At 46.9% G+C, this 27,472-nt stretch overlaps 1 protein-coding gene across 1 annotated transcript in view; it reads left to right on the top strand.

Moving 5' to 3' along the window:
• LOC147009729 (alpha-N-acetylneuraminide alpha-2,8-sialyltransferase-like) overlaps positions 1–17,888 on the top strand; it is a 45,997-nt gene extending 28,109 nt beyond the window's left edge. The window contains exons 6-7 of the mRNA XM_085861204.1: positions 3,962–4,054; positions 15,129–17,888. Of these exons, the coding sequence (XP_085717330.1) occupies positions 3,962–4,054; positions 15,129–15,621 (586 nt within the window). The 3' untranslated portion in view covers positions 15,622–17,888. The remainder of the gene's footprint in view (positions 1–3,961; positions 4,055–15,128) is intronic.
• Positions 17,889–27,472: the final 9,584 nt, after the last annotated feature.

Here is a 27,472-nt window from a genome sequence, read left to right as displayed (position 1 = left end):
GCCACCTTTTACAGATAAAACAGCCGAATATACTCGTGGCATTCTTTCCACAATGGAAATCAAATATTGTTCGGAAAGTTCTTCCCAACACTGTTGCAGAAGTTACCACAAATGTATTGCACTTGTAGGTTGCTTTGCTTTTCACCCTTCTGTCCAGTTCATCCCAAACCAGCTCGATGGGGTTTAAGTCTGGAGACTGTGCTGGCCATTCCATGATTTGAAGCCTACTGTCTTGTTCTTTTCTTTTAAGGTAGTTCTGACATAGTCTGGAGGTATGTTTTGGGTCATTATCTTGCTGTAGGATGAATCCCTGACCAACTAGGTGTAGACCAGAGGGTATTGCATGGTGCTGCAAAATGCTGTGGTCGCCCTTTTAGTTCAGGGTGCCAGTCACTCTGTGCAAGTCGCCGTCTGGATCCAGCAAAAGAGCCCCAGGTTATAATGCTTCCTCCTCCAAGTTTGGCAGTTGGTGTCACACACTGAGGAACCATCCTTTCGCCTACTCGATGGCGTACAAAAATCCTGCGTGATGAACCGAAGATTTCAAATTTTGATTCATCGGTCCATAGGACCTTCTTCCAGTTTTCAGTAGTCCACTGGCGGTGCTTCATGGCCCACGCAAGCCTCTTTTTCTTATTTTGCCCTCTTAGTAATGGCTTTCTTACTGTCACTCGACCTGTCAAACCTGCAGCTCGACGTCTTCTCTTCACAGTTGAAACAGACTTCCTTACTTCGACCAGTGTTAAGCTGTGCTTAAAGCTGCTGTCCTGTGAGCTGCCTATCACACAAGCTGTTGACTCTCAGAAACTTGTCTTCTGATTGTGTTGTGGCTTTGGGTCTGCCAGACCTCTTCCTGTCAGAGTTTACTCCAGTTTCCAAGTGCCTTTTGATGGTGTAGGAAACTGTACTCACTGACACCTTAGGTTGTTTTGCAATTTCTCTAAAGGAAAAACCTCCACTTTTAAGGGTTATAATGGTCTGTCTGTCTTCCTTTGTTGATTGTCTTTTTCTTGCCATTACAATAGCAATATACTACTTCCTGCAGTGCAATATTGTCCAAATCATGCTTCAGAGGGTGTTGCAACACAGTCTGTTCTCACACTGCTTTTATACAGACAGAGGGTTTGTAACTAATCAACAAAAGTTGGGACACCTGTAGGAATTGTTTGCATCAACTTTCAAGGCTTAATTTACTTCCATTGCTGCAGAACAGCTGCAGTTGCTAACCCATTACTCGTTCCCTGAAAAGTGTCTTTTTTTAAAACTGAAGTTTACATTATTTTTCGGTTTTTGGTAACCTAAACTTTTTTTTTTAACCTCTGGCAGTTTACCGTTTAGCTTTGTCCCATTTCAGATTATTCACTGGACTTGAACTGCTTAAATTTCAGGAAAAACTGAAAAATGGGGGTGTTCTAAAACTTTTGCCAGGTAGAGTGAGTACTTGATTGGAGAGACATCTTGTAATCAATTGATGCTCATTGGATAGACATCAATTAATGCTCCACCACAGGACTGCCTTCTCTTTCCGTCACCTCACGCTTACCTCCTCCCAAACCCCGTCTCCCCTCAATCCCCACAAAACACTGGATGATTATAAGCATTGCAGCTGAAAAGTGATAAGCTCTAGGTTCTCAAAAGCTGAAGTGAATTTCATATTTTAAACTGCGGAATTGAACTTGGCAGCAGTTCCGACTGCTAATTTCATTCATTCCCCCCCCCCCCCAAAATACTAGTTTAAATTAAAGAAGTTTGTTTTGATACTCCAGTCCCACTTTTGATACTCCTCCAGACTTTTCAGTTTTGATACTCATTGTTTGATACTCCAGTCGTCTCTAGACTGTGATTAGTATGATCCAGGCAGGCGTTCATTGCTTATCAACCGTTTCATTGGAGTGCTTGCTTGAGTGCTTGATAGTGGTTGGCAGAATCATTTCCAAATTACTCGATTCCTACCACGGTATCAAAAAGAATCGAGTAATGAATCAGAATCAACGTCGATTCTTCAGTAATTCTTACTTCGTAGAAAGAAGCATTTTTTTATTTTCAATGTAAATTTTTTTCATCCCTGTTGGGCATGTTCTGGTTACCCATGGCTTGGTAATGTAATAATTGAAAAGGAACATGCCCCTGGGGAATTCTGTTTGCATTATAGTAAAAAAAGCAAGTTATTTGCAAACTAAACACGCCCCAAGGGCATGTTCCTTTTAAATGAATAGCAAGGCATTTGGTTGGCGTTGGCGGATAAAGAGTACAGATTGCTTTGCTGATGGATGGATAGGCAAAACATTGACTGATAACCTTTTGGACAGCATGTCCTTCAAAAGGTCCAGAAGTGCAGTTTGGAGCTTTTTCCAGAAGGTTAAATAAGACAGTCTGAAATTTGCATGCTCACTTTGTTCAACAGAAATTGCTGATCACTGCAATATGTCCAGTATGCTAAAACATTTGAAAACCAAATGAGAGAGAGAGACAGACAGAGAGACAGAGAGACAGAGAGACACAACACTTATTAATGACAGTTGAGAATGTGGATGGAAAGAAACCAAAGTCTGCAACAGCAACAAGTTCGTTTTCACAATTGAAAGCACTTTCACTTCGCCATCGCAAACAGGTAAGTGGTCTCTGTTTTCTACCACCTCCTTTCTGGTCTTGCACCCTTTTCTCTTTCCGTGCTTTGTCCCCCCCCCCCCCTTCTTGGTTTCTGCAGGGCACACACAGTCCACCATCAACCCCTTTCTGGTGAAATTACCTAAATCCACGATCACTGCTCACTTACATTAATTTGTTCCTCTTTTTTCCCCACATGTGGAACCAACTTCCACATCCTTTTAAATCTCATTCTTCCTTTCAGGTCTTCAAGACAGCTGTTCACAACCATCTCAGATCATCCCCAATCCAAAACCATGATTTTTTTTCTGCTCTCGTTTACCCCCACCCCACCCCAATACCTCCTAAATTTCCACTTTCCCCTCCTGAGAGTCCATCCCATTCCTCCCCACACCCATTGTTTGTTTGCCTCCCTCTGTTTTGGCCTTTGGCTCTGCTGTTTATGTTTTCCCCCTCCCACTCTCTCTCTGCTGTTCCTTTTGTCCTGTTGCGTCCTTATCCATTCAGTGTACTCGTAGTGTACTAGCTCTTCCATAAGCCTTTACTATGTAAATGCAAAAGGGGCAACATATCGCTGGGCACTCACCTGGTAGAATGATTATACTGAGGAGGAAGACAATGTGGAACGGAATCAGCAAAAATGTACCAATGAACCAGTTATAGCAAATACCTATTTTTGGGGGCAACCCCCCTCCCATAAATCCATTTCGACACCAATTTTTAAAATAGTGTGAACAAACTTTGGTGCATTACAGGTGATGAAGGTTGTGGTCAAGTTTAATTGAAATTGTGTGTAGTTTCTGAGAAGAAATCAAATGCGTCTTTAGGGGGACAACCATCCTGTAAACTACACCGTAGACCACTTTAGACCCCAATTATTGTTTTATTTTATTTCATGCCGTGAACAAACTTTGGTACTTTATGGCTGATGAAGGTTGTGGTGAAGTTTCATCAGAATTGCATGTGTAGTTTCTGAGAAGAAAGCAAATACCTATTTTGGGGGGCAACCTCCATAGATCCCCGAAGGGGTCTGTTTTATTTATTTATTTATGTATTTTTTTATTTTATGCCACGAGCAAACTTTGTACACACAGGGTGATGAAGGTTGTGGTAAAGTTTCAACAAAATCTTATTTGTGGTTTCAGAGAATAAGCTGCAAGAATTTGTGTATGGACGGACTGACGGGCTGACGGACAGATGGACAGACAGACTGACGAACAATGTGCCATCCCATAAGCTTCCTGGAACTACATTCAAAGTGAGCTAAAAATAAAGGCAATTCATTGCAAGTTACAAAAGGCCAGGCAGTGTATTATAACTGCTAACAAAAGTGCAAACATTGCTTGTTTCACAGGTGTAATCTGCCTCCACTGGGTGAAAAATACAGCACCGATGTTGGAACAAAAACCAGCCTCGTTACAGCAAACCCAAGTATTATTGGCAACCGGTATGGAGCAAGAGGGATTGTGAATGATGGGAAGGCTACACAGCAGGGAAAATTCCAGATTGTTGCAAGGAAGGAATGAGAAGATATATACTTTTGCAGACAAGATAATTTGTTTAGTGCTAATTGTGAAGTTTTGTTCTAACAAATAAATGGGACAACACAAAAGTTGATTTTCACACAAACACAGCCAGTGAGATTGGGGTAAGTTACATCACTTCCAAGAGCACTCTTGGTACTAGCAATGTCATCTTTATGACTGCTTTTCTCTCTGCACTCAGTGGAGCAATCGAGGAGGAATTTACTCCTCCCCATGAATACCAACCTTTGGGTTTATTCCGTGCTCTAGCCTGTAAATGCTGAGCATTTGGCAGGCTTTAATACGCCTCTGCTTCTCTTTTTACCTTCTGGTAGGTTTGTGCGATTTATTAATCTCAAACATTCCTATTTTGTTCGTTAATCATCAGGTTTGAATGGAGTTCTCGACATTTCAACGAATGTAGCATTACCACTTCTTAACCTTCCACGAAGCATTTTTAATCACATCCTTGCTTCAATAACACCAGTCAACCAACTTTTACCTCAGTACATGCCCCCATTCAATAATTTTAATCACCACCTTGCTCTTTGCATATTATTGCATGTAGACTAATGATACTAATTCTTTCAACAATTCCTCTAATTGTCTTGATTCCCTCATTCACACCAAGCACCACTGAGTCAAAAAAACAAAGGAAGATAGTCGAGGTGGTTTCATGTTGCCCTCCCCGACCAGGAATGGCCCAACTAACTGGGTTACGTATCGCCAAGCATTGCTTGTGTTAAGCCAATTACTTTATTGGCCAGTATTTGTGACAACCACAACAAGGATATTTACAGCTAAAATCAGGCCAAAATATTTGGATATGACTTTCATTTAGTCAGTCGACTAACTTAAAACTTCTAAGGCAAAACTGATATATTGGAGACCCTTGTCAGGTCAGGTTACATCTGTGACCTGCTACAGGTACCATGTAAACCTGTAATAACCTGTTCCATGGTCGGGTTGTCGGCGACTAAACCGTCTCCCCCACCAGATTTTCTAGTGAGGAGGGTGTTTGGGTATGGACACCCAGCAGGATTAAAAACAAAACCTGTCAAAGGGCGGAGGAGCTCCTTGTGAGCCAACGGCCATCCATATCTAGTACCCAACTGTGTCTGCGGACGTCCTCCTGCAGTTGGGTTACTTTTTTATTCGGAGGTTGGTGGCAGGATTTGCACCGTAAAACCCTTCATTCCGCAAAACGCAAAAACGCAAAAAAATCTGAAAACCCACTCCATGGGAGTACCTCCTGGGCAGCTTCCCTTCGCAGGGCAGTTCACCGGATGACGGGATTGGGGCAAAGCCTTCGGGACCCCCAATCTTTGATGATAGGAGGGAAACCACGGGGTAACATCCCTGGGTCAGATTGCGGGAGAGTGTGTCGGAGTGGTGCTGAGGTGTCGTCCATCAGACGCCGGTCTCCTTGGGTTAACCTGAGGCGGTCCCTTCGGGTGGGTGCCTGGAATGTCCTATCCCTAAGAGAGGATGATCACCTGTCTCTGTTATCATCTGAGCTCAAGCGTTTGGACATTGGGATTGCAGCTCTCTCTGAGGTTCGGAGACCGGATTGCGGCGAGATAATGGTGGGTGGTTACACCTACTATTGGTCTGGTCGCTCTGATGGTTACCATACCCAAGGAGTTGCTGTAGATGTGTCCAATAAGCTGACCCCAATGATAATTGAGGTAACACCGGTCAACGAGCGTATTATGAGATTAAGGATTCGTCGCTCCTTGGGTGTCATTTCCCTGGTCCCTGTTTATGCTGCGACTGAGGTGAGTGATCTCACTGTGAAGGATGCATTCTACACCATGCTCGAGTCTGTGGTTGATCAGTGCCCCAGACGAGATACACTTCTAGTCTTGGGGGATTTCAATGCATCGACTGGAACTGATAGGGATGGTTATGAGGTGTGTGTTCATCCCCATGGGTCAGCAACTATGAACCAGAATAGCACTAAGTTCCTTGACTTTGCAAGAAGTCATGGACTTAGGGTGGCTGGTTCATGGTTTCAGCATTCACAAGCTCATCGCTGGACTTGGTATTCCAATGCTGGCGGTGTGGCAAAGGAGATTGACCATGTCCTCATTGACAGTCGTTGGAGGATGAGCCAGAACTGCAGGGTCTACCGGAGTGCTCAGTTCCTCAATACTGACCACAGGCTTGTTGTAGCAACTCTAAAGCTGCACCTTAAATCCTGGAGAATGGTACCATCCTAGCCGACGCTGGATGTTGGCAAGCTCAGGGATGAGAGAGTAGCTGAGGAGTTTGCGAACAGGCTGAGTGGACACTTGGGGGTCTGGGTGCTTTGGGGGGTCCTGAAGAGTTGTGGAGTGCCTTCAAGACCACCGTCCTTGATGTTGCTGGTGGATGTCTTGGAACTCACTGCAGGGCAAAGAAGAATTTTGTCTCTCAAGGGACACTGGATACCATTGACCAGAGTCGCAGGGCCAGGCTGAATGGCAGAGCTGAGCTGTTCAGGGAGCTGAGGCGTAAAACTGTACGTGCACTGAGGGTGGACAAGGAGGCCTATGTGCGAGGAATCTGTGAGGGGGTGGAGCATCACCTGTGGACAGGTGATTCTCGTCCCGCTTACAGGGGAATTTGCGCATTGCGTTCATCCAAGGCCATCCCTTGGAGCACTGCAGTTAGAGCAGAGAGTGGTAGGCTCTTGACAGAGGAGTCTGAAGTGAAGGCCCGCTGCACCGGTTACTTTGAGCGGTTGTACCAGGCTGATCCCCCAGCTGTCGAGTTGGACGTCAAGGGTGTTACAATCCCTGTTGCTGACCCTCGAATCAACTGTGGTCCACCTTCACTTGTGGAAGCATGGGCTGCGGTGTACCGGTTGAAACGGGGCAAAGCTCCAGGGATCTGTGGCATCCATGCTAAACTTCTCAAGGCTACTGGAAATGCTGCACTTGTGTCGTTGCATGCAGTTTTGTGCTCGGCCTGGAACACAGGCATCTTCCCAACTGATTGGAAGAGGGGCCTTGTTGTTCCTCTCTGGAAAGGGAAGGGTGATCGCCAAGACTCAACAACTACCGAGGGGTGACGCTGCTCTCAGTGCCGGGCAAGGTCTTTGCTCGGATAATTCTTGATAGGGTTTGCCACCATTTGCTTGAGCACAAGCGTCCAGAGCAGTCAGGCTTTACACCAAAGAGGTCAACGATTGACCGTATCCTTGCTCTTCGTGTCCTCACCGAACGCAGACGAGAGTTTCGGCAGGGGCTGCTTGCAGCCTATGTTGATCTCTGTAAAGCGTTCGATTCAGTGAATCGGGATGTCCTCTGGAGGATTCTTGGTCTTCGTGGGGTGCCACCAAAACTCATCGATCTGATGTCTGAACTCTACTCTGATACTGAGAGTGCTGTGAAGTGTGGTGGTACCATCTCTGACTTATTTCCAGTTGTTACTGGAGTTCGTCAGGGGTGTGTACTGGCCCCCACACTTTTCAGCACTTGTATGGACTGGATTTCAGGGAGGATGTCGGAGAGATCAAGCTGCGGTGCATCGTTTGGGAATGTCAAGATCTTGGACCTTGATTTTGCAGATGATCCAGTTATCTTTGCGGAGACTTTAGATATCCTTTTTGGGGCCCTCGAGGTGCTGAATGAGGAGTCGGAGTCGCTGGGATTACGAGTTTCTTGGGTCAAAACAAAGATCCAGGCTTTTGGTGACATCTTGGATGCTGTTGTCCTGTCTGTGTCTGTTTGTGGTGAGGATGTTGAGGTCGTGGAGAGATTCACTTACCTTGGCAGTAATATTCATGTCTCTGCTGGCTGTGAGTCAGAGGTCAATCGACGTCTGGGTCAGGCCTGGGGAGTCATGGATTCACTGGATCATGGGGTGTGGCGCTGCCGGTACCTGTGCGGGAGGACGAAAGTCCGAGTCTTCAGATCCTTGGTACTTCCAGTCTTGCTCTATGGATGCGAGACTTGGACTCTGACCAAGGATCTGAGACGGAGACTTAATTTCTTTGGTACCAGGTCTCTTCGGAGAATCCTTGGCTATCGCTGGTCGGATTTTGTGTCCAATGAGCGGTTGCTGAGGGAGACTCGGATGAGATTTGTTACCTGCATAGTCCGTGAGCATCAGTTGCAGCTGTATGGACATGTGGCTCGTTTTCCTGACGCTGATCCTGCTCACCAGATTCTCTCAGCGAGGGAGTCTCATGAGTGGAGGAGGCCAGTGGGCCGACCACGTGCCTCGTGGTTGCAGCAGGTTGACCATCATCTCTAGGAGATGGGGATGGGCCTGGCATCTGCCTTGGGGGATGGCCAGACGGAGGCCCCTGGAGTTCCGGCGGAAAGTGGACTCAGCGACGCGCTGTTCTGGCACATGCTCCCATACCTGACCTGACCTGGAGATCCTTGGGTTTTACAGTCAGCCCTTGGAACTTTGGGACCAAAGGTTCAGGGACTGCTGAGATTATTTTGCCTTATGAAAACGCTGCTAAAACTGGCTAAATCATTAAAATTTGGCAAGTCAATATTCCATGTCGATAGTAATTGAGGGAGATAGATATATGAGGGCCAGTCAATAACTAACCTTCAAATGGCGATATAAAATTTGCGAATATTATGTGATTAGTTGTAGACCACATATGTTACATCCATGGGTAAGAGTCATGTTTTGCCTGTTTCAGATCTGGCAACATTGAGCATATTAGGTTAGTCGAGCAGTTCAAAGATGGCGGCTCCCTTAGAAGCATGCATCAGGGAGGAGCAACATTCTGTCATCTGTTTCTTGGGAAGTGAGGGTGTGAATCCCAGTGAAATCCATCGCAGAATGAAAATGCAATGTGGTGACGCAGGTTTATCGCTGCAGCAGGTGTACGACTGGGACAGGAAGCTTAAAAATGGAGTTCTTTCAGTTTGAGTGTGAGTTGTCTTGACACCCACCTTGCAGACACTTTGCGGAACCCCAGCACCTTGTGAATGACATGGTGCACTGAACCACTTCAGATACCACCACTTCATACCACTTCATGAGTCGGATACCACTTCATCCAGCATAATGCGACATTTCCCCCCCCTAGCATGCGCTCAACTCCTGCAACCATTTCTGGTGTGTTGGCTGTGTGAGGCATGCCCGAGCGAGCAGCGTCTGCCACACTGGACACTCCACTTTTAAACTTCCTGTCCCAGTTTAAACACCTGCTGCACTGATAAACATGCGTTACCACATTGCATTTTCATTCTGCGGTGTATTTCACTGGGATTCACACTATCACTTCCCAATAAACGGATGACAGAACGTTGCTCCTCCCTGATGCATGGTTCTAAGGGATACGCCATCTTGGAACTACTCCATTGACGTCGTACGCTCAATGTTGCCATGTCTAAAACAGGCAAAACATGGATATAACATATTGTTGTGGGCCGGGTATCGGTTGTGAGCACGACCGCTAGGTGGAGCAGTATGGTCGACTCTACCGAACACCCGGAATCTAGATCGTACCTTTCGGAAAACTCCGAGGGTACGGGACCCTTACAGGAGCGTGAATCGTCAATAATTCCACCACGTGGGACAGGGTTATTTGCCATACTTCGGCTCGGAGGGAAGTCGAGCTGAGGGACGAGAATGTGGCAGGCTACCTGGCTGTGAGCGCGTGGCTGGACGTCCACCCCCTCCTAGAGCTCCGGTCGCCAGAAGACGGACCAGGGCAGCCAGACGCAGACCACGCCAGCGACGAGATGAGTGCAGAGAGCCAGACCATGTCAGCGACGAGATGAGCCGAGAACCAGAGCACGCGCTCAAGAAGACTGCGCAGATTGTTTGTTCTCTTCCTTCCTCCCCTTTTTTGGCGCAGTTCGCTCATCGCCCATTGGCCGTAAATGACGCCGAGTCCGCTGATTGGACCGGGAGGGGGCATGACGGCCATCACGGCGGACAGCCCCTCAAACAGGCAGAGGAATATTATCCTGCATGGGCTGTGCTCATTGGACGACCGTCGGGGAACTCGCTCGCATCTCCCTGATTGGGCAAGTGCGACGTCAGGTCTTGTGAACTCCGCCCACGTACGTGCTGACACGCACGTATGCAATGGCGTCGGTGTGAGGAAGCGAGGTGAAGGTGTGTTGTTGTAGTTATCAGGGGTGTAAAATGTAAAAGAAAACCCTAACTATCAAAATAACCCCGCAGCGCATGACAATTTAATTACCCATTAAACAAGGGAAAGGGAGCTATCTATCCACATTTACTTATCGCAGTAACTGAGCTATAGGACCTGTATGTTGAGTGCTCATGGCTTCCAGATTCGTAACAATATGTCGTTCACAACTACACACATGACATTCTCATTTATATCGCCATTTTAAGTTTACTTATTGACTGCCCCTCCTAGTTCTCCCCAAAAAATTTGTGAAATAAGAACCAGCCTATCAGGAGCAGATAAGAGGAACCTATTTACTGCCATTAATCAATGAAGCTTCTAGGGCAAAGACATGTTTTTCCTTTAAAGCAACCTATTTATTTTGATGTCTCGCCTTTCACTAAAATATTGTGAAGCCCAATTCTTTGGGCTCATTTTTTGTATATTCATGATTAAAAAACTTAAATCAATGCACTTCCCCTTAATTTCCCTCTGAAGGTAGAGAGGAAAGTACCACTACTGGATGGTGTGCCACCCTGTGCTTTCTGGGAAGTTACTTACCCCAAGGCCAATGGCCGTGTTTGAAATCAAGTTTTGTGTTGTCCTGTGCATATGTGTATGTCTATGTGACAGCTCTTCGATGAGCCTTAAAACCAGAAAAAAGAAACATGTGGGCATGCATCTGCTTATGCTGTCAAATCAGGCCAGATCAGATCTGTGACTTGCTACAGGTACCATGTAGATCTGTACTAACCTGTTTCATGGTCGGGTTGTCGGCGACTAAACCGTTTCCTCCACCAGGTTTTCTGGTGAGGAGGGCGTTTGGATATGGACACCCAGCAGGATTAAAAACAAAACCTGTCAAAAGGCGGAGGAGCTCCTTGTGAGCCAACGGCCATCCATATCTAGTGCCCAACTGTGTCTGCGGACGTCCTCCTGCAGTTGGGTTACTTTTTTATTAGGAGGTTGGTGGCAGGATTTGCACTCCGGCCACCATAAAACCCTTCACTCCGCAAAACACAAAAATCTGAAAACCCACTCCATGGGAGTACCTCCTGTGCAGCTGCCCTTCAGCTCAACGCAGGGCAGCTCAACGGATGACGGAATTTGGGCAAAGCCTTTGGTAACTTCATTATTTGATAGGAGGAAAACCATGGGATTAAAAAAAAAAAACCTTCCTTGGTCAGATTGCGGTAGTGTTCCAGGGTGGTGGTAAGGTGTCGTCTACCAGACGGCGGTCTCCTTGGGTTAACGTGAGGTAGTCCCTTCGGTTGTGTGCCTGAAATATCCCATTCCAAAAAGAGAATGATCACCTGTCTCTGTTATCATCTGAGCTCAAGCGCTTGAACTTAGGTATTGCAGCGCACTCTGAGGTTCGGAGACCGGATTGCAGCGAGATAATGGTGGGTGGTTACACCTACTATTGGTCTGGTCGCTCTGATGGTTACCATACTCAAGGAGTTGCTGTAGCTGTGTCCAATAAGCTGACCCCAATGATAATTGAGGTAACACCGGTCAACGAGCGTATTATGAGACTAAGGATTCGTCGCTCCTTGGGTGTCATTTCCTTGGGCTCTGTTTATGCTCTGACTGAGGCTAGTGATCTCACCGTGAAGGACGCATTCTATGCCACGCTCTAGTCTGTGGTTGATCAAGTGCCCTAGGCGAGATACACTTCTCGTCTTTGTAATGTCCAGGGGGCAGTGAGACATGGAGAGCCGTGAGGGTTGTCGTAACTCTGTTTATTGCGTCCCCGGATGTACACTACTGCGAGCCTCGAGCGGGTGCGAACAGCTATATGCATTGCAGACACGTGACTATCATCACAACTCCTCCACGCCCCCTCAACGCTCTATGCCAATACACCACACTACTCCCTCCTAAAAGTATGATTATATAATGACAAGCATAATTGGCAAAGAATACTACGACACAAAAGCAAAGAGGAACAAAATGACATCAACCATGTAAAAGCCTCCAAGTACCACGTCACTTAATCTAACCCTGGGGTGATGGTCGGGCTGAGAATCAAACCCAGATGAGATGGCCCAAAAGAAAGCGTGCTTCATCCGCACAACCTATAACAATAATGCCTTTGTTTTAATCTGGCACATAATACACTCTTCTATCCCCATCACATCATATACTGTGTTGGTGTGAGTGAGTTGAATTCCAAATGCAGTGGACTGGGTGCTGAAGTACTGAGTTGCATGATGAAGTTAATGGTGTTTGCAGACCATAATAACAATGGCAGTTTTAAAGATGTAAAGAGGGAAGTTTGGGAGCACAGTATAACTATGCAGCAGAAGCGCCCCCATGCTTACACACCTTCCGGCGTATATGCTCGCAGTAGTGTACATCAATGTGTACATCAACTTATTTCCAGTTGTGACTGGAGTTCGTCAGGGGAGTGTACTGTCTCCACACTTTTCAGCACTTGTATGGACTGGATTATGGGGAGGATGTCTGAGAGAACAGTCTGCGGTGCATTGTTTGGGAATGTCTCGATCTCTGACATTGATTTTGCAGATGATGCAGTCATCTTTGCAGTGACTCTGGATATCCTTTTGGGGGCCTTCAGTGTGCTGAATGAGGAGTCTGAGCCGCTGGGATTATGGGTTTCCTGGGTCAAAACGAAGATACAAGCTTTCAATGACATCTTGGATGCTGCTGTCCTGTCTGTACCTGTTTGTGGTGAGGATGTTGTGGTCATGAAGAGATTCACTTACGTTGGCAGTGATATTCATGTCTGCTGGTTGTAAGCGAGTGGTCAATAGACGTCTGGGTCGAGCATGGGGAGTCATGGATTCACTGGATTATGGTGTGTGGTACTGTCGATACCTGTGCAGGACGGAAGTCCAAGTCTTCAGGTCCTTGGTGCTTCCAGTCTTGCTCTACGGATGTGAGACTTGGACTCTGACCAGGGATCTGAGACGGAGACTTGATTCCTTTGGTACCAGGTCTCTTCAGAGAACCTTGGCTGTTGCTGGTCAGACTTTGTGTCCAATGATCAGTTGCTGAGAGAGACTGAAATGAGATTTGTTACCTGCAAAGTCCGTGAGCGTCAGCTGCGGCTGTATGGACACGTGGTTCATTTTTCTGACGCTGATCCTGCTCACCAGATTCTCTCAGCGAGGGAGCCTCGTGAGTGAAGGAGGCCAATGGGTCAACCACGTGCCTCGTGGTTGCAGCAGGTTGATCAGCATCTCAAGGAGATGGGGATGGGCCAGGCATCTGCCTGGGGGATGGCCAGATGGAGGTCGCTGGAGTACCGGCGGAAAGTGGACGCTGTGATGCACTGCTCGGGTGCATGCTCCCATCCCTGACCTGGCCTGATCTGCTTGTACGTTTTTTTTTTTTTTTGCTTTTTTTTCACCAAGTTCTCTCAAAATTGTGGGTGTTTTTCATTCAATGGAAAACCTGTAATCTAAGACGATAGAAATTATACCATCAATATCACACACAGGGCAAAGACATTTTGCTGACATCATCGCACCTTTATGTTACTTACAGCAGCATTAATCGATGATAGACCCATTGTTACATTGTATGGAGTTTGAACCTGAGATCCAGACTTCAGGAGCTCAAGGCACAGGGCTCACATGGGAGGGCCAAACAGACGAGCTGGATAATTTCAGCCAAAACCCAAATTAACATGACATGCCATGATCTCACATTCTCTCAATATACCATGATGTCCATGTGGTCACATTGGGATATCTTGCTGTTGCAGAAATTGAGGTTTTCTTAAGTTAAACACTTTTTTTTTCAATTTAGATGTAATGCTGCTCAATCTATTAATTAATTGTAACATTTGATCACAGCATGAACTATAATGGCATTCGTAGAGCGCATAGCTTCACCTCACATTCTCATTCTGAACAGAAATACCATCTTTAACTGAACACTCCACTATTATTGCTCATATACCAGTATCATACATGCTCCTGATCATGCTATTATGCAGTGCCATTATCCCTAGCTTTATTTGATTCATTATTAGGATATCTAACAACCACTTTTGTGTACATTAAGGCTAAATTAGGTCAATGAAGGCGAACGTGAAAACAACTTCAAAATATAATCCCCATGGCTCATCGATCATATGTATGAAGTTTCGATTCGATCTGTTTTACGGTTCTGGAGAAATGTATTTTTTTTACATTTTTCTTTTCAATCCATTATGGCTGCAAGACCACATGACCGATGTCATCATAAATTTAATTCTTCACTCGCATCGGGTCGTAGATCAAATATATGAAGTTTCAGATTTTTCGGATAAGGATTTTGATTCAACAATGGCTGCAATGCCACTTCACCGATGATGTCATTGTTAATGCCTAACATACCCGATGGGGAGTTTGACATATGCCAAGTTTCAATTTTTTTTCGTTGAGCGGCTTAGAGAAAAAGATGTCCATATTTTTTCCTTTCCAATATGGCTGCCATAGCATGTGACCTATGACGTCAGAGTTCTCAATAAAGTATCCTCCATGGGGAGTCCCTCCTATGTTTAAGGTTTCGCATCGATCGGACAAACAGTGGAAAATATGAAGGTGGATACTTTGAGACATGGTAGATCTGCGCTCCATCTCCTGAAATGAAACTCACCCACGTGTGGAAATAGCAGTCAAACACACGCACACGTAGACGCACACGCACATGCACACGCGCATTGCAATAGTCTCACATCCCCTTTGGGGGCGAGACTAATTATAATACATTACCACTAGAACACCAGTTATTTGCAGTTTGTCAAAATGTCGAAGAAGGAAAGAGGATATTAAGCTGGTTTAATGTGGTTTTCTTTGACACATCAGTGTTTTGCATTCCAGAATGCTGTTTGTGTTTTATTTCCACTAAATATAGTCTCATTTCCACATTTCTCTTTCACTCCCAAGATTCAGCAACTTCATTCCTTCTTCGCATTCGTTCCTGGACGCGATATCTGCATATGGCTCTGCTCAAATTTTGTTTCCTGCATTTTCTACAAGCTTGGGCACTGATCCATCACTGAAAGCACACGCCGTCATTGTCCGTGCCAACTCTGCCCAAAGTGCCATCTTCATGAACCCTGATTTCCTTCACAATGCAAGTTTCTTTTGGCGTGCACGTGGCTTGCATGCAGGCCGCCCCTCCACCGGCCTATTCCTTGCGACGGCCGCCATCAGACTGTGCCGCAGGTTAACCGTTTATGGTTTCTGGCCACTGGAAATTGGCCCTGAATTTTGGAAGAATGGGAGCCACCTTCAGCATCATTACTATGATTCCCATCTGCCGTTACCAGTGTACCACTCGATGGCACAGGAGTTCAGCTTGCTCTGGGAACTGCACGAGCAAGGTGTGCTCAGGATACAGCTTGGAAAGTGCACGATGCCAATTTTTCGTCATTGACAAATCTAGGAATGGTAAACTTGTTGATAGTTTATACATGTGAAGTGCCAAACCACCTTCCAAGTCGCATTTGCCAAACTAAATGGTTTATTTTTTGCTGATCTGTGACGTTTGTGCTTGACTTGCGATGGGATTACTACAAATCAAAATTATAATTGCATATTGGCTGAGTTGGCAGGATAACTCAGAGGTTGCACATAGTCTTCAAATGTTCTTTTAGGCCTTGACACAGGAGAGAGAATTCTCCAATCCATGAGCAGACATTTTGATGTAGAAGCAAACAGAATTTGTCTCCTCTTTCCTGTGCTTTTAGCATCAGATATTGTTTTCACATTTGTACTTGGGAGGGGAAGGAGGAGGGGGAAGAAGGGGAATGATTAATGATGATTGTTGCTGTAGTGCACCTCACTCCTGATTTGTAGCTTCAATATGCATATGCACATCCCACCCACCTCTGCTTGCATATTTAGGTGTTTTTATAATGCGAATCCTAACTCTAACCCCACCCCTCCCCCACTTCCACCTCCCCTAGTTATTTTTCTTTCTAAAGCTTCTCTGTATGTTGAATGCAGGTCTTCAAGACAACTCTTCTACACGTTTGTTTGTTTTTATTTTGGTGTTATACAAAATTTGCATGCTCCAGTACAGAAGGGAGAAAGTACACAAACGATACAGAAGCCTGTGTCACAGGTACAAAAGGGAGAAAGCCTTCACCTTTCACTTCAGGAACACACCCGAAGGAGTCTTTTTATTTATTTTTTTTCCTCCCTTCTTTTGCCTTTAAAGTGCCAACTTACCGAGTTTTACTACCATCTGTCCTCTGTTCAGTTTGATGACTGCACCACTTTTGGCTTAATCACACAATCGATCATATAGCTTGACCAATCACAATTCTCTTACACTAACTAATTTACATTTTAATGCATATTACACTCAACTTCTATAATTTGCCATTGTTGTGATTCTCTACACTTATTTTCTCTGATGGAATTGTTATGCAATTCAATGGGATTGACTAAATAATAGATTGTATGTATGATACACTTCTGCTTCTTTTGACTTTGTTATTTCTTTGTTGCCCCGTGCACGCGAAGCGAAAAGTGGGGTTAAGCGATTGGTTCACTTTGTCTGTCTCTGTCTGTCTGTTCACCATCGTCATTTTGTGATCGAAGAGCAACTTAATTTAAATTAAATGTTATATTTTGAACACTATTTAACATGAATTGGAAAACAAACTTGGAATTTAGCAGTACTTTGGCTTTGAATTTGTCCTGATTACGCATGCACAGAGAGGAGTGAGAATTTTTTATTCGGTCTGCATGTCTGACAGTCAAAATTGAAAATCATTCCAAACAGGAAAGTTACTGTTTATAAAGACATCATAAAGGACACAAACAACAGGCACAGATAACTGATGTAACGTATTAAATAAGGTGCTGTAAAAGACATTGCATCAACGGCAGTAAACTTACGGAATATTTTTTCCCTACAACTTTAAAAAAAAAAAAAATTCTTTCAATTGAATTAAATACTTGAACACGAGAACAGAAATCACCTTTTGACATTTTCAAAAACCTTACGTTTAGCAGTGCTTGTGTAACTTATTATGGCATTTTATGTCATCATGACCAATCAAATTTGCCGCTTGGAGATTGCGTACATATTCTTGTTTCTAAAGATTGTGTGGAGTAAGGTGTTCTATAAACTTTCCAGTTTAGTATGGGTTTCCTTTCAAGGAACTTCAATGCAGAAGGCAGTATTAGGCCCATCTTATGGTTGTCTATCTGTGCTATATCCTCTTTAAATGCTGAACGCCAAGCGAGGAAGTAGCATGTATGATTTTTAAAGTATTTGGTATGACTCCACCGGAGATCGAACTGCCAACCTTTCAGACTCGGTGCAGACACTTCTCACCATTATTCACCAGGCCTTGCATTTTCAAAATCGGACGGGGGTGATAAATCGGTCTCGTCATGTGGGGTGAGGGGGTTGATTTTTGCCTACGGGGCTGATTTTAAAATTGCTTCAAAATCTTGTGAATTAGTTTTTGTAAATTGTTTTAACATGTGGTCCAAATTGACCAATGTCCGTACAAACTGAACTGCCAAAGAATCTGAATAAACTGAGCCTAATCCTAACTACGTAATTTCAAAATGTACCTTAAACAGCCCTTCTTGGGGCCAAACACAAAGTTCTGAGAAAAAGAACTTTCTGCTCAAGCACAGTACTTTCCCACAATCCTTTTCATTAAAAAGTATTAGAACTAAGTTGTCTTTGTTGTTGTGGATTATTACCTGTAATGACAAAAGTTCTGACAATTTGCATGAATGATGTGCCGGTACAATACATTACATGTATGCCATTGAACTGGGACCATTCACGTATTACATACACAAGTCCAACCCATTTCTCCCCCTGGACTAGCCCACTGTGTTCAACATATACATGGGGATAAAGCTTGACTTTTCACTGCCATTACCTTGTCATGTAGGATTGTACTTGAATGTCCACACCTGGATCCACCAGTAACATAGTAATAATGTCAAAAGATTTATTCTTGTAACAAATTTAAAACTTTATTCGCTGCAAAGCTGAATGACCAAAAAAAAATCTGAACAGTCGCAAATTTAATGAGTTTATTAATGCATTTCTGTCTCAACAAAACTAATTTATTTGCAAGTATCTCTCTCTCCATCCAATAACATAACATACATGTGTTCAGTACATTCTGCCAAATACTAATTAACTTTAGTAGGTTTAGTATTGATGTAAATCTTCAGGCAGAAACCCTCAAAAGTCACTATCATCAGACTCATCAGATAATTGTGAAAGAGATTCATCCCCTGAGCTACCTGAAGATAAGTCCAACACAACAGTATTCTCATCATCTGTGGAGATGGCTTCAACCATGTCATTGTCCGTTTTTCGTGTCCAAAAGGAGACCAATGGTGTTGAACAAAGGTGTTTTGTTTTGCCATACAGGTAATCTTAGCTTTTTTTTCTTCTTCTTTGAAAAAAAAAAACTTAAAAAAAATTTTTTTTTCACAGCTTAATTTTACAGGGCCGATAAAAAGACCCCCTGAAAATCGACCACCGGGTCGATCACGGGGGTGAGGCCGATCGGCCCCGTCAAAATGCAAGCCATGATTCACTGAGTTTTATGTGTTTGTTTTTATTTTGGAAATGATAGTATGATTTGGTGTGTGTGGTAAAGGTAGACAGGCATACACTGTCCAACTTTCCCAAATTTGTTGTATGAAATGCATATTTTGAATCACATGAGGCAAAGCCATCTTATTCCATGCCACGTACTATATGTTGAATGTCACAGTTAAATTGAATAAGTTCTGTTTGCCTTTGCCCAAGAGATGATCACCTTTTTAAAAAACACAAAGTAAAATGCTCATAATGAAACTGCCACTCACACACGGACACTGATGGAAACAAACATTTAACACAGCCACTGAGCTTGAAGGAAGTGCCATCACTTCCCGGAATACTCTTAGTACCAGCAATGTCACAACCATGGAGCTGCTTTTCTCACCACACTCAGCGGGGCATTTCCTCCGCCCCATGTATGCCAAGTGATGGAGATTGTCCATGCTCTTGTCCTTTGAAATGCTGAGCGTCAAGCAAGGAAGCAGCACGTACCTTTTTATAAAGTCTTTGGTATGATTCAGCCGGGGTTTGAACCACTGACCTCCCAAACTCTGAGCAGATGCTCTAACCATTACACGACCAAGTGTGATGCACCTTTGTCAATTGTGTGGACATACAGGAGGTGGAACTCAGCTGTGTGAGGATTTTGACAGCAGAGAAGTCTTTGAAAAGTCTGGCAATGTGGTGCAGGCTGTCTTGTATGGAAGAAAAAATTGTGCACAACTCCCAAGAGGTATAGTCTCTTTTCTGTTGGCCAGTCTATCTCCACTTTAAAGAGGTTCTGAGTTTGGGAGCAGGACATTGGTATTTTGGCAGTTATGTAATAATGCCAAACTAGCCGAAACCCCGTCACAGATGGATTCAGTTCTTTCAACCACCCTCACCAGCTCACCCACACTCAAGGGACATGGACTGGACAGGGCGTGCTTGTCCCCGCCTACTCATCCCCCGCCGCTGCCCCATTCCTCCCCCACCTTCAATTTGCTTACCCCCGCCCAAAAATTTAATTACCCCGGCCCCGCCCCGCCCCCGCCTCTTCACTCCCCCCCGTCTCTTGATTCCCCGCCGTACTTGCCCCCGGGCCCCCGCCCCTGTCCACCCCCTCACACTCAACCCCGCCTAATTCACCCCAGCCCCCGCCCACTCATCCCCCACCCAATTTCCCCCCCCGTCTCCCGCTTTCAATTTGCTTACCCCTGCCCAAAAATTTGCTTACCTTGGCCCCGCCTCTTCACTCCCTGCCCCCGTCTCTTCAGCCCCTGGCCCCACCTCTTCACTCCTCACCCCTGTCTCAACGAAAAGTTTTTATTCTGCTTCAGAGTTGAAAGTTGACTATTGCCACTATGTGCGATGCACTCTTACAGGTACGAAGTTTCTTTCAGTCCAGATCACAGTACCGAGAAAAAGAGAGACGCGACCGCTAGGAGGAGCACAAAATCGGTCCTTCAGTATTAATATATAGATGCTGGTCAACCTTTGCTTTGCTAATTCAATCAGTGATTTCAAATGTCATGGGAGGTGATATCCTGTGATGTAGAGCACTTTGACACTGGTTAATCCCAAATCACTATCCACTTGTGATACCACTGTGTTGGCACTTCCTATCATTGGCCAAGAATAACTCTTGAGAAAATGTCCCTGTGTACCCCAGTTCCCCTTCTCTCCCATCATTGTTCTGCTTGCCATTAATGTATTGATGGTGTCTTTCTAGATTAGCCATCTTCAAAATAAAGAAAACTATTATGTTTCTCCCACAGTATAAAATAAATCATTTTAAAATTGGCTTTTAGTGTCTGTGTAAGTATCATCAGTGAAGACTTACACAACCTATGTCTTCAAGACCAGGCTTCTAATGGGGTATATGAAAATAAACATCATGATCTGCTGGAACAAAGGAACACTGATTGTTATGCCTGAAAACCCAACATCTCCGGAGAAGCAGGTCAGGTATGGGAGCATGCACCAGAGGAGCGCATTGCTGTGTCCACTTTCCGCCAGTACTCCAGGAGCCTCCATATGGCCATCCCCCAGGCAGATGCCTGGCCCATCCCCATCTCCTTGAGATGCTGATCAACCTGCTGCAACCACGAGGCACGTGGTCGGCCCATTGGCCTCCTCCACTCACGAGACTCCCTCGCTGAGATAATCTGGTGAGCAGGATCAGCGTCAGGAAAACGAGCCACATGTCCATACAGCCGTAGCTAACCCTCACGGAATATGCAGGTAACAAATCTCATTTGAGTCTCTCTCAACAACTGCTCATTGGACACAAAGTCCGACCAGCGATAGCCAAGGATTCTCTGAAGAGACCTGATACCAAAGGAATTAAGTCTCCATCTCAGATCCTTGGTCAGAGTCCAAGTCTCACACCCATAGAGCAAGACTGGAAGCACCAAGGACCTGAAGACTCGGACTTTCATCCTCCCGCACAGGTACCGGCAGCGCCACACCATATTATCCAGTGAATCCATGACTCCCCAGGCCCGACCCAGACGTCTATTGACCTCTGACTCACAGCCAGCAGAGACATGAATATCACCACCAAGGAAAGTGAATCTCTCCCCCTTGGGGTGAGTTATTCTTTTTATTATTATCCCTCCCCCTCGGAGGGAGGGAGCGAGATATTGTAATCGTCCAGTTTGTTTGTTTGTTTGTCTGTCTGTCTGTTAGCAACTTTACGGCAAAACGGCTTTAGCAAACACTATCAACTTGAATCCACAGGTGGGCAATGAACCTTGGACAACCCCTTTAACTTTTGGGTCCAATTGGATCAAGGGTCAAGGTCAAGGTCACGAAAAGATCAAAATCGTTTTTCGCTCATAACTTCGCCAAAAATGGTTTAATTGACTTCAAACTAAGACTAAAATATTCCTTATAATCAACATCAGGCAAAGGATGTATCGAATTTAAATTTGATCCCCAAAATAACTTTATGCCTTAAATGGGTGGGATTTGTTGTGCCTGGCACCACTTGTTTTAAAATAGATTTTGAAATATTTGATTTAAAAAAATAGCATATGTCACTTTTGAATATGTTAAGGGAAGAACAAAATATAAACTGGAATGGCCACACAGTAGAGTGCATACCTCCGCCAGGCTGATTAGTTAACGTTTTGTATCCCACTGAAAGGCTGGATTTGGATTTCAACCTGAACTAAAATCTAATCGGCTTGTTCTTGTCACCTAACAAACTCATCCACAAAGGTTTGTCCGAATACGTCCATAACTTCTTCAGATATCGTGATGTATATAGTTTTATTCTTATTACTCAATGGTGAAGAATTGCTTTAAAAATTCTCGGATCCAGATATGAATTCAGATCTTCATCAAAATCGAATAAATTATTCCTTGTTACATACTCAACCTCTCCACCAAGTTTCGGCGAAATCCGTCCATAACTTTTTTCAGAAATCCTGCTATATGTCGTTTTTGGCCAGATATATATGAGGCTCCGCGAGGAGTGATGTAAGGGCCACATCGGCCATTTTGGAGTTAATGCCATATAGCACTATTTTAACCCTTCCCCTATCATCCGAGCCTATCATCATCATATCATTAAGAAATGTCGCTTACATACTACCGACTACGCGAGCACACGGCAACACTTACACAGTTTTACTTTACAGACGGCGCCGACAACACATATACTCAAAAGCAAAAGAAAGGGCCACCCTCAACGACAAGGGGGCAGACGGGCCTGTGGGCCGCGAGACCGGGTAGAGCCTACCCGTCTTGTGATGAGCCGCAAATGTCGCGGCGGTGCCCCGACTCCGCGCTCCTCCGCGGGTTTCGTTGGCACTGCTTGGAATGGGGTGGGAACGGGCCCCACTTTCCGCACTATCTCAGCGCGGGGGGGGGGGGGGGAGGGGGGAATTGTTGATGCTCTGGGGAAAGAGGATAGCTGGCTTGCTTGGGTCCCGCGACGAGCGACTCCACTGCGACCTCGACCGCGTTCCCGGCTTCCCCTCTCTGCAGCTCCCCGACAGACCGACTCTCCTCCAGACCCGTCTTGACTGCTGCTGCCACACTCCGCCGCCGCCACACCTCTCCAATTCGCCCGAGCCCAAAACTGCGACTGCCTCCAACTGCTTCCGACCCAAAACAAAACTGACTGAATTCGCCCCGCGCTTGGCGCTTTACAGTGCGACAGGAGAACCCATATGCAAATTTCCGGATCAGGATGAGCTCGGGGGTGGAGCCACGCTCGCCCATTGGACGGAGGAAAAGTGGGCGTGAACCTCCCCTGATCCTCGAATTTGCATATATCGATTCCACTCCGACGCGCCTGGAGGCGGGGCCAAATCGCCCCGCGCTTAATGATTGGACGGATCGGAAGTGGGCGTGTATCATTCCTGATCCGACTTCCCCTCGGAAAGGCCGCTCTTTGTACCCGCGGCTCAGCGCGCGTCCCGCACGAGGCCAGGACAGCCTGACGCTCGGCGTTCACAAGTGGTGCGGGAATGGCCGCAGAAGAAGAAGAGGTGAAGGTGGTGGAGGGTTTATTGTGGTTTATGGCCATGGCGACGCTTGGAATGGTGGTGATGCGATGTTTGCAAGAGCGAGTTGTGAAGGTAAAGGTCGTGGCTGTTGGCATTGTTGTTGTTTTGAAGCGGAGTTGCGGTTGGTGGTTGTTGTGTGATGGCGGTTGAGACGTGGTTGGTTCAAAATAAAGACAGAACAGAAAAACGGCTATCTTAAAGGGTCGCAGCCCGAATGAATCACATTTATTCCCTCTAAACAACGGGTTTGGGGCTAATTACACATGTACTTACAGAGATATCTCACCTACGGGACCTGAATGGTGGTTTGCGAATTTCCTCAACCACAACACTACCCCCTCCCCTTTTTACAGACTCGTCCCGAGTCGTCAAATTTTCGTGTGCCATCATGTGTAGTTCTCCCCTAGTACGTTTTACCTACGGATCCCTGAGTGCGACATTCATGGTATTCGTGTCCCCAAAATAAATAACCTGAGGGCTGAGTAACTAACTAAACAAACCCACTCACACGGACGACTTGAATAAAATTGCCGGCGCTAAGACAGACATGCCGGGGGCGCACTCATATGTACAGTACATCTTAACCTTAACTTACAAATTTTACACTAAACCATGGCCCAGGATCAATGGACTCTGCAAAAAGAAAGCAGTTAGCAGGGAGTCAGGCTGCTCGCATGCAGTCTCTGGCTCAAGCAATGCAGGTGACAGGGAACGTGGCTGGCTGCTCACACGCAGTCCAAGGCCTTCCCTTTTGAAAATGAACCCAGTGAACCACAACGGTGCATGGGCTGCACAAACGCAGTCTCCGCGCCAGCTCAAGTGGCACACGCAATGAACACAATGGATGGATGGATGAATGGATGGATGCAAACACGGTGCACGGGCCGCCACTGCAGGCCCGTGTTGTTGCTGCCAACAGGACAGTTCTTGCAGCTTGCAAACTGTTGCCTTGTGGATCCTGGCACGCATGGAAATGAACAGGGGGGGTGGGGCAAAGCAAAAATTGAACGGGCCTGGTGAACAGGGGCAGTGGGCATGGCATGCAAAGGTGAGCAGGCAACCACAGCCTGCAGAACAAGGCCGCTGCAGGCAAACACAGCCGGCAGACGAACTGGCCGGCACAGGCCTTGCAGTAAACAGCTGCAGACGATCCGGCCGGTACAGGCCTCGCAGCAAAACAGCTGCCGATGAAGTGGGCCGGCCTTTGCCTTGCAGTGGAGGGAGTGCGGTGGTGCTGGCCACTCGGAAGGCGGGCTCGGACCTACCCTACGGTCTCCCTCCCGACCTATCGCCTTTGCCTGTCACTGTCCATACCCACTCCCTTAATTTGTGAAACCCAATTTAGCCCCAACTTATTTTTTTGTTGTTTTTATTTTTACTTCCCCACTATAAATCGTCCTCTAACCCCCTTTATCGTCCTTGTTCGGCTAACCTATCCTGTCGCCTAGCCTACTCCCAACCCCGACGTTCCCTTCCCGGAGGGGAATAAGGGAGAGCTTGCGTGCTGTGTCGAGGCCCAACGAAGCCTCAAGATGGCCTCCCCAGACTTCAGCGATCTAACCCCAAAGTGGGTCCAGCGGCCCACAACGAGAGCGAGGGGATGGATGGTGCGGAGGGGTACACTTCCTAATCTACCCTAACCATTTAACTGTTAAACTACCCCGGGGCTTTCAACAAGCGCCTCTCGCTTAAACTATTGGTTCTAACAACCCAGATTCCCGTTGCCTGTGTTGGTGTCCTCTCAAATTTCGGGCCTCGCCCCCCAATTTTCTTTCCGTGCCCTCACACGGTCTCATGGCTGGGACGCGTGGCTCCCCTTGGCAGGCACGACCCTCTGCCGATTCTCCGACGATGGCACCCCCGGGCACTACACTGCCTCCGAGCCTACCAGCTCCCTAAACACCGGGGAGTGCCCCCCATGGCACCTCCCCTGAAACGCACACGTGGCAGGCTGGCTTCCCGGGCCCCTTTCCAAGGGTCACCCGTGCCCACAACACTGCCCACGCGGCTAACGGCGCCCCGGGCCCCCGCACCAAGCGGGCGCACCCGTGCCCACTACGCTATCCCGGCCCCCCATGGGCCCTTGGCCTACTCCAGCCGACTAGCTTGGTGCCCGGGGTACCCACTCAGCGATACTCACCTTTCGCAGCCACGCTCCCAGCCCGTCAACAGGGCTCCTGCACCCCTCCAAATGGGTTTCGAGCCTACTTTCCCACCAACAACAAAACGACCTCCATTTTTCAATTTGACTAACCCCCTAACTCACTCTACACTGACCGCGGGGTCCCTTGGGCGGGAGTCACTCCTCCCCCCAATCACTCATCGCACCATGCATTCCCCATTCGCTCCATTCACACAGACCCGCTGGCCTCACTCACTCACCAAGCACATTTTCCACTCAACTCACCAACTCTTCAACACACACACCACTGAACTCTGCCATCCTGCTAACTACCTCCCCTAACTAACTCGTGCTCCCACGTCGTCCCTTAAACTACAGCACGTTCCTTTTAACACTACGTAGCTAAACTACGTCCCCTCTACACATTCACAAGTCTGTCACTGACTCCAAAATAATCCCATACTACATTTTCCCAACCTAAAGCTCACTAAATCCCTCTACCTAATCCATGCCCAAGTAAGGGGATCTTCCACCCCTTGCCCGGGAATCCTGTTCACCCGGAAGCGAGGCTTGCTGTTTTTTTTTTTCCACATGCGCAGCACCAGCGCAAAAACTCACAGCTCACACACTTTGCACTTGCCCGTGACGTCATGCAGCTGCACGTGTACCTTGTCCCTCCTTGGACGGTATCATCCGGCAGGGATACCCCTCCTGCCGGATTCCAACCCCACGTGCAGCCATGACGTCACCGTGCGCATAAAAAAACACAAGCCCCACGTCTCGAGGGGTTCCCCACGCGAACACATGTGCTTTGCCCATTGGAGCTTAACACACCCGCTCGCGTGGAGAACCCGTCCGGTCCAAATCCGAAATCCTGCCTAAACTTTGTCCGTCCGCGGGATCGGCAAATCCACCGCGTGCGTTTCAAGACCGGGACTTCACTCCCGCAAGCGAGCACGTGGGGGCCTCGTGCGTTGCACAGCACGGACCTCGCGCTCGCTGCTGGGTGAACCCGGCACGGTCCCCGAAACAGCTACAGCCGCTACCCGGCTTTTGTCCCTCTGTCGCAGTCGTCGTCTCCATTCGACACACACACACCTGCGTGTTACGACACTCATACACCACTCCATCACACTCACCCCGGGAGACGCGGCTGCATGTTCACACATGCCGACCGACATCTCCCTTACATACAGCGACCTTGCACACGCTGTCTCCCTCACACTCAGCCGTTCACTCACGCATGCCACCTCCCTCGCACACGTGGCTCAACTCACTCGCGGCCTTCCACTCACTCGTGCCATTTCCCTCATACACCGTGCCTCGCACATGCGTGCCGTTTCTGGCACACACGCGGCTCCACTCATACACGCGGGGGCACTCGCCCGCGATGTCTCACTTACACATGGCATGCTAGGAAGCACGCCCTTCGGCACACTTGCCACCACACCACTCACACACGGGGTTGCTTCCACACACGGGGACACACTCACACCTTGCACCACACACACCGGGACAACCACACTGGGGATTCGTGTCCCACAAGGGTCTCCGGGGCCTCTATACCCCCCAAGCTCTCCGTGCACCTATCCACAGCACCCGTCCCCTCAACCTCGCAAAGCACGACCGAACCCACCTGGTCGTGATTCGCCTCAAGGGGGCATACTCCCTCCCCTCGTTCCTGGAGGAGGCTATCCCACTGCTCGCACTGGGTCTCCACCCAGTCCACCAGCTCCCCCTCATGGTCCTCCACTCCCTCTGTGTGTGTTTGCGCGTCTCTAACCCCGTCATTATCATGCAGTCTCTCCTCTATTTTTTCTGTCTCCCGTGTCTCTGTACATTTTCTCTCCTTGTTCCTTATTTCTGTCTCTTCCTGGTTCCTTTTTCCTTCCCATCTGAGTCGTTCTTTCTCTCTGAGCCCCATTAGCTGTTCGTTCTCCCTCTGGAGTTCCTCAATCTCCGTTGACTCCAATCTCGCTCTCCGTTTTAGTTGTTCAATTTCACACTCATATAGTTGTTGTTTTCTCTCCCACTGTTCCTCCTGCTCTTTGTTTTCCAATCTCATTGTTTC

Source organism: Eptatretus burgeri, chromosome 17, assembly GCF_056783735.1.
Source record: "Eptatretus burgeri isolate ZD-2024b chromosome 17, Ebu_testis_v1, whole genome shotgun sequence".
Lineage (NCBI taxonomy): Eukaryota > Metazoa > Chordata > Myxini > Myxiniformes > Myxinidae > Eptatretus > Eptatretus burgeri.
The sequence above is the reverse complement of the archived record's forward strand: the minus strand, read 5'-3'. Positions and strand labels throughout refer to the sequence as shown.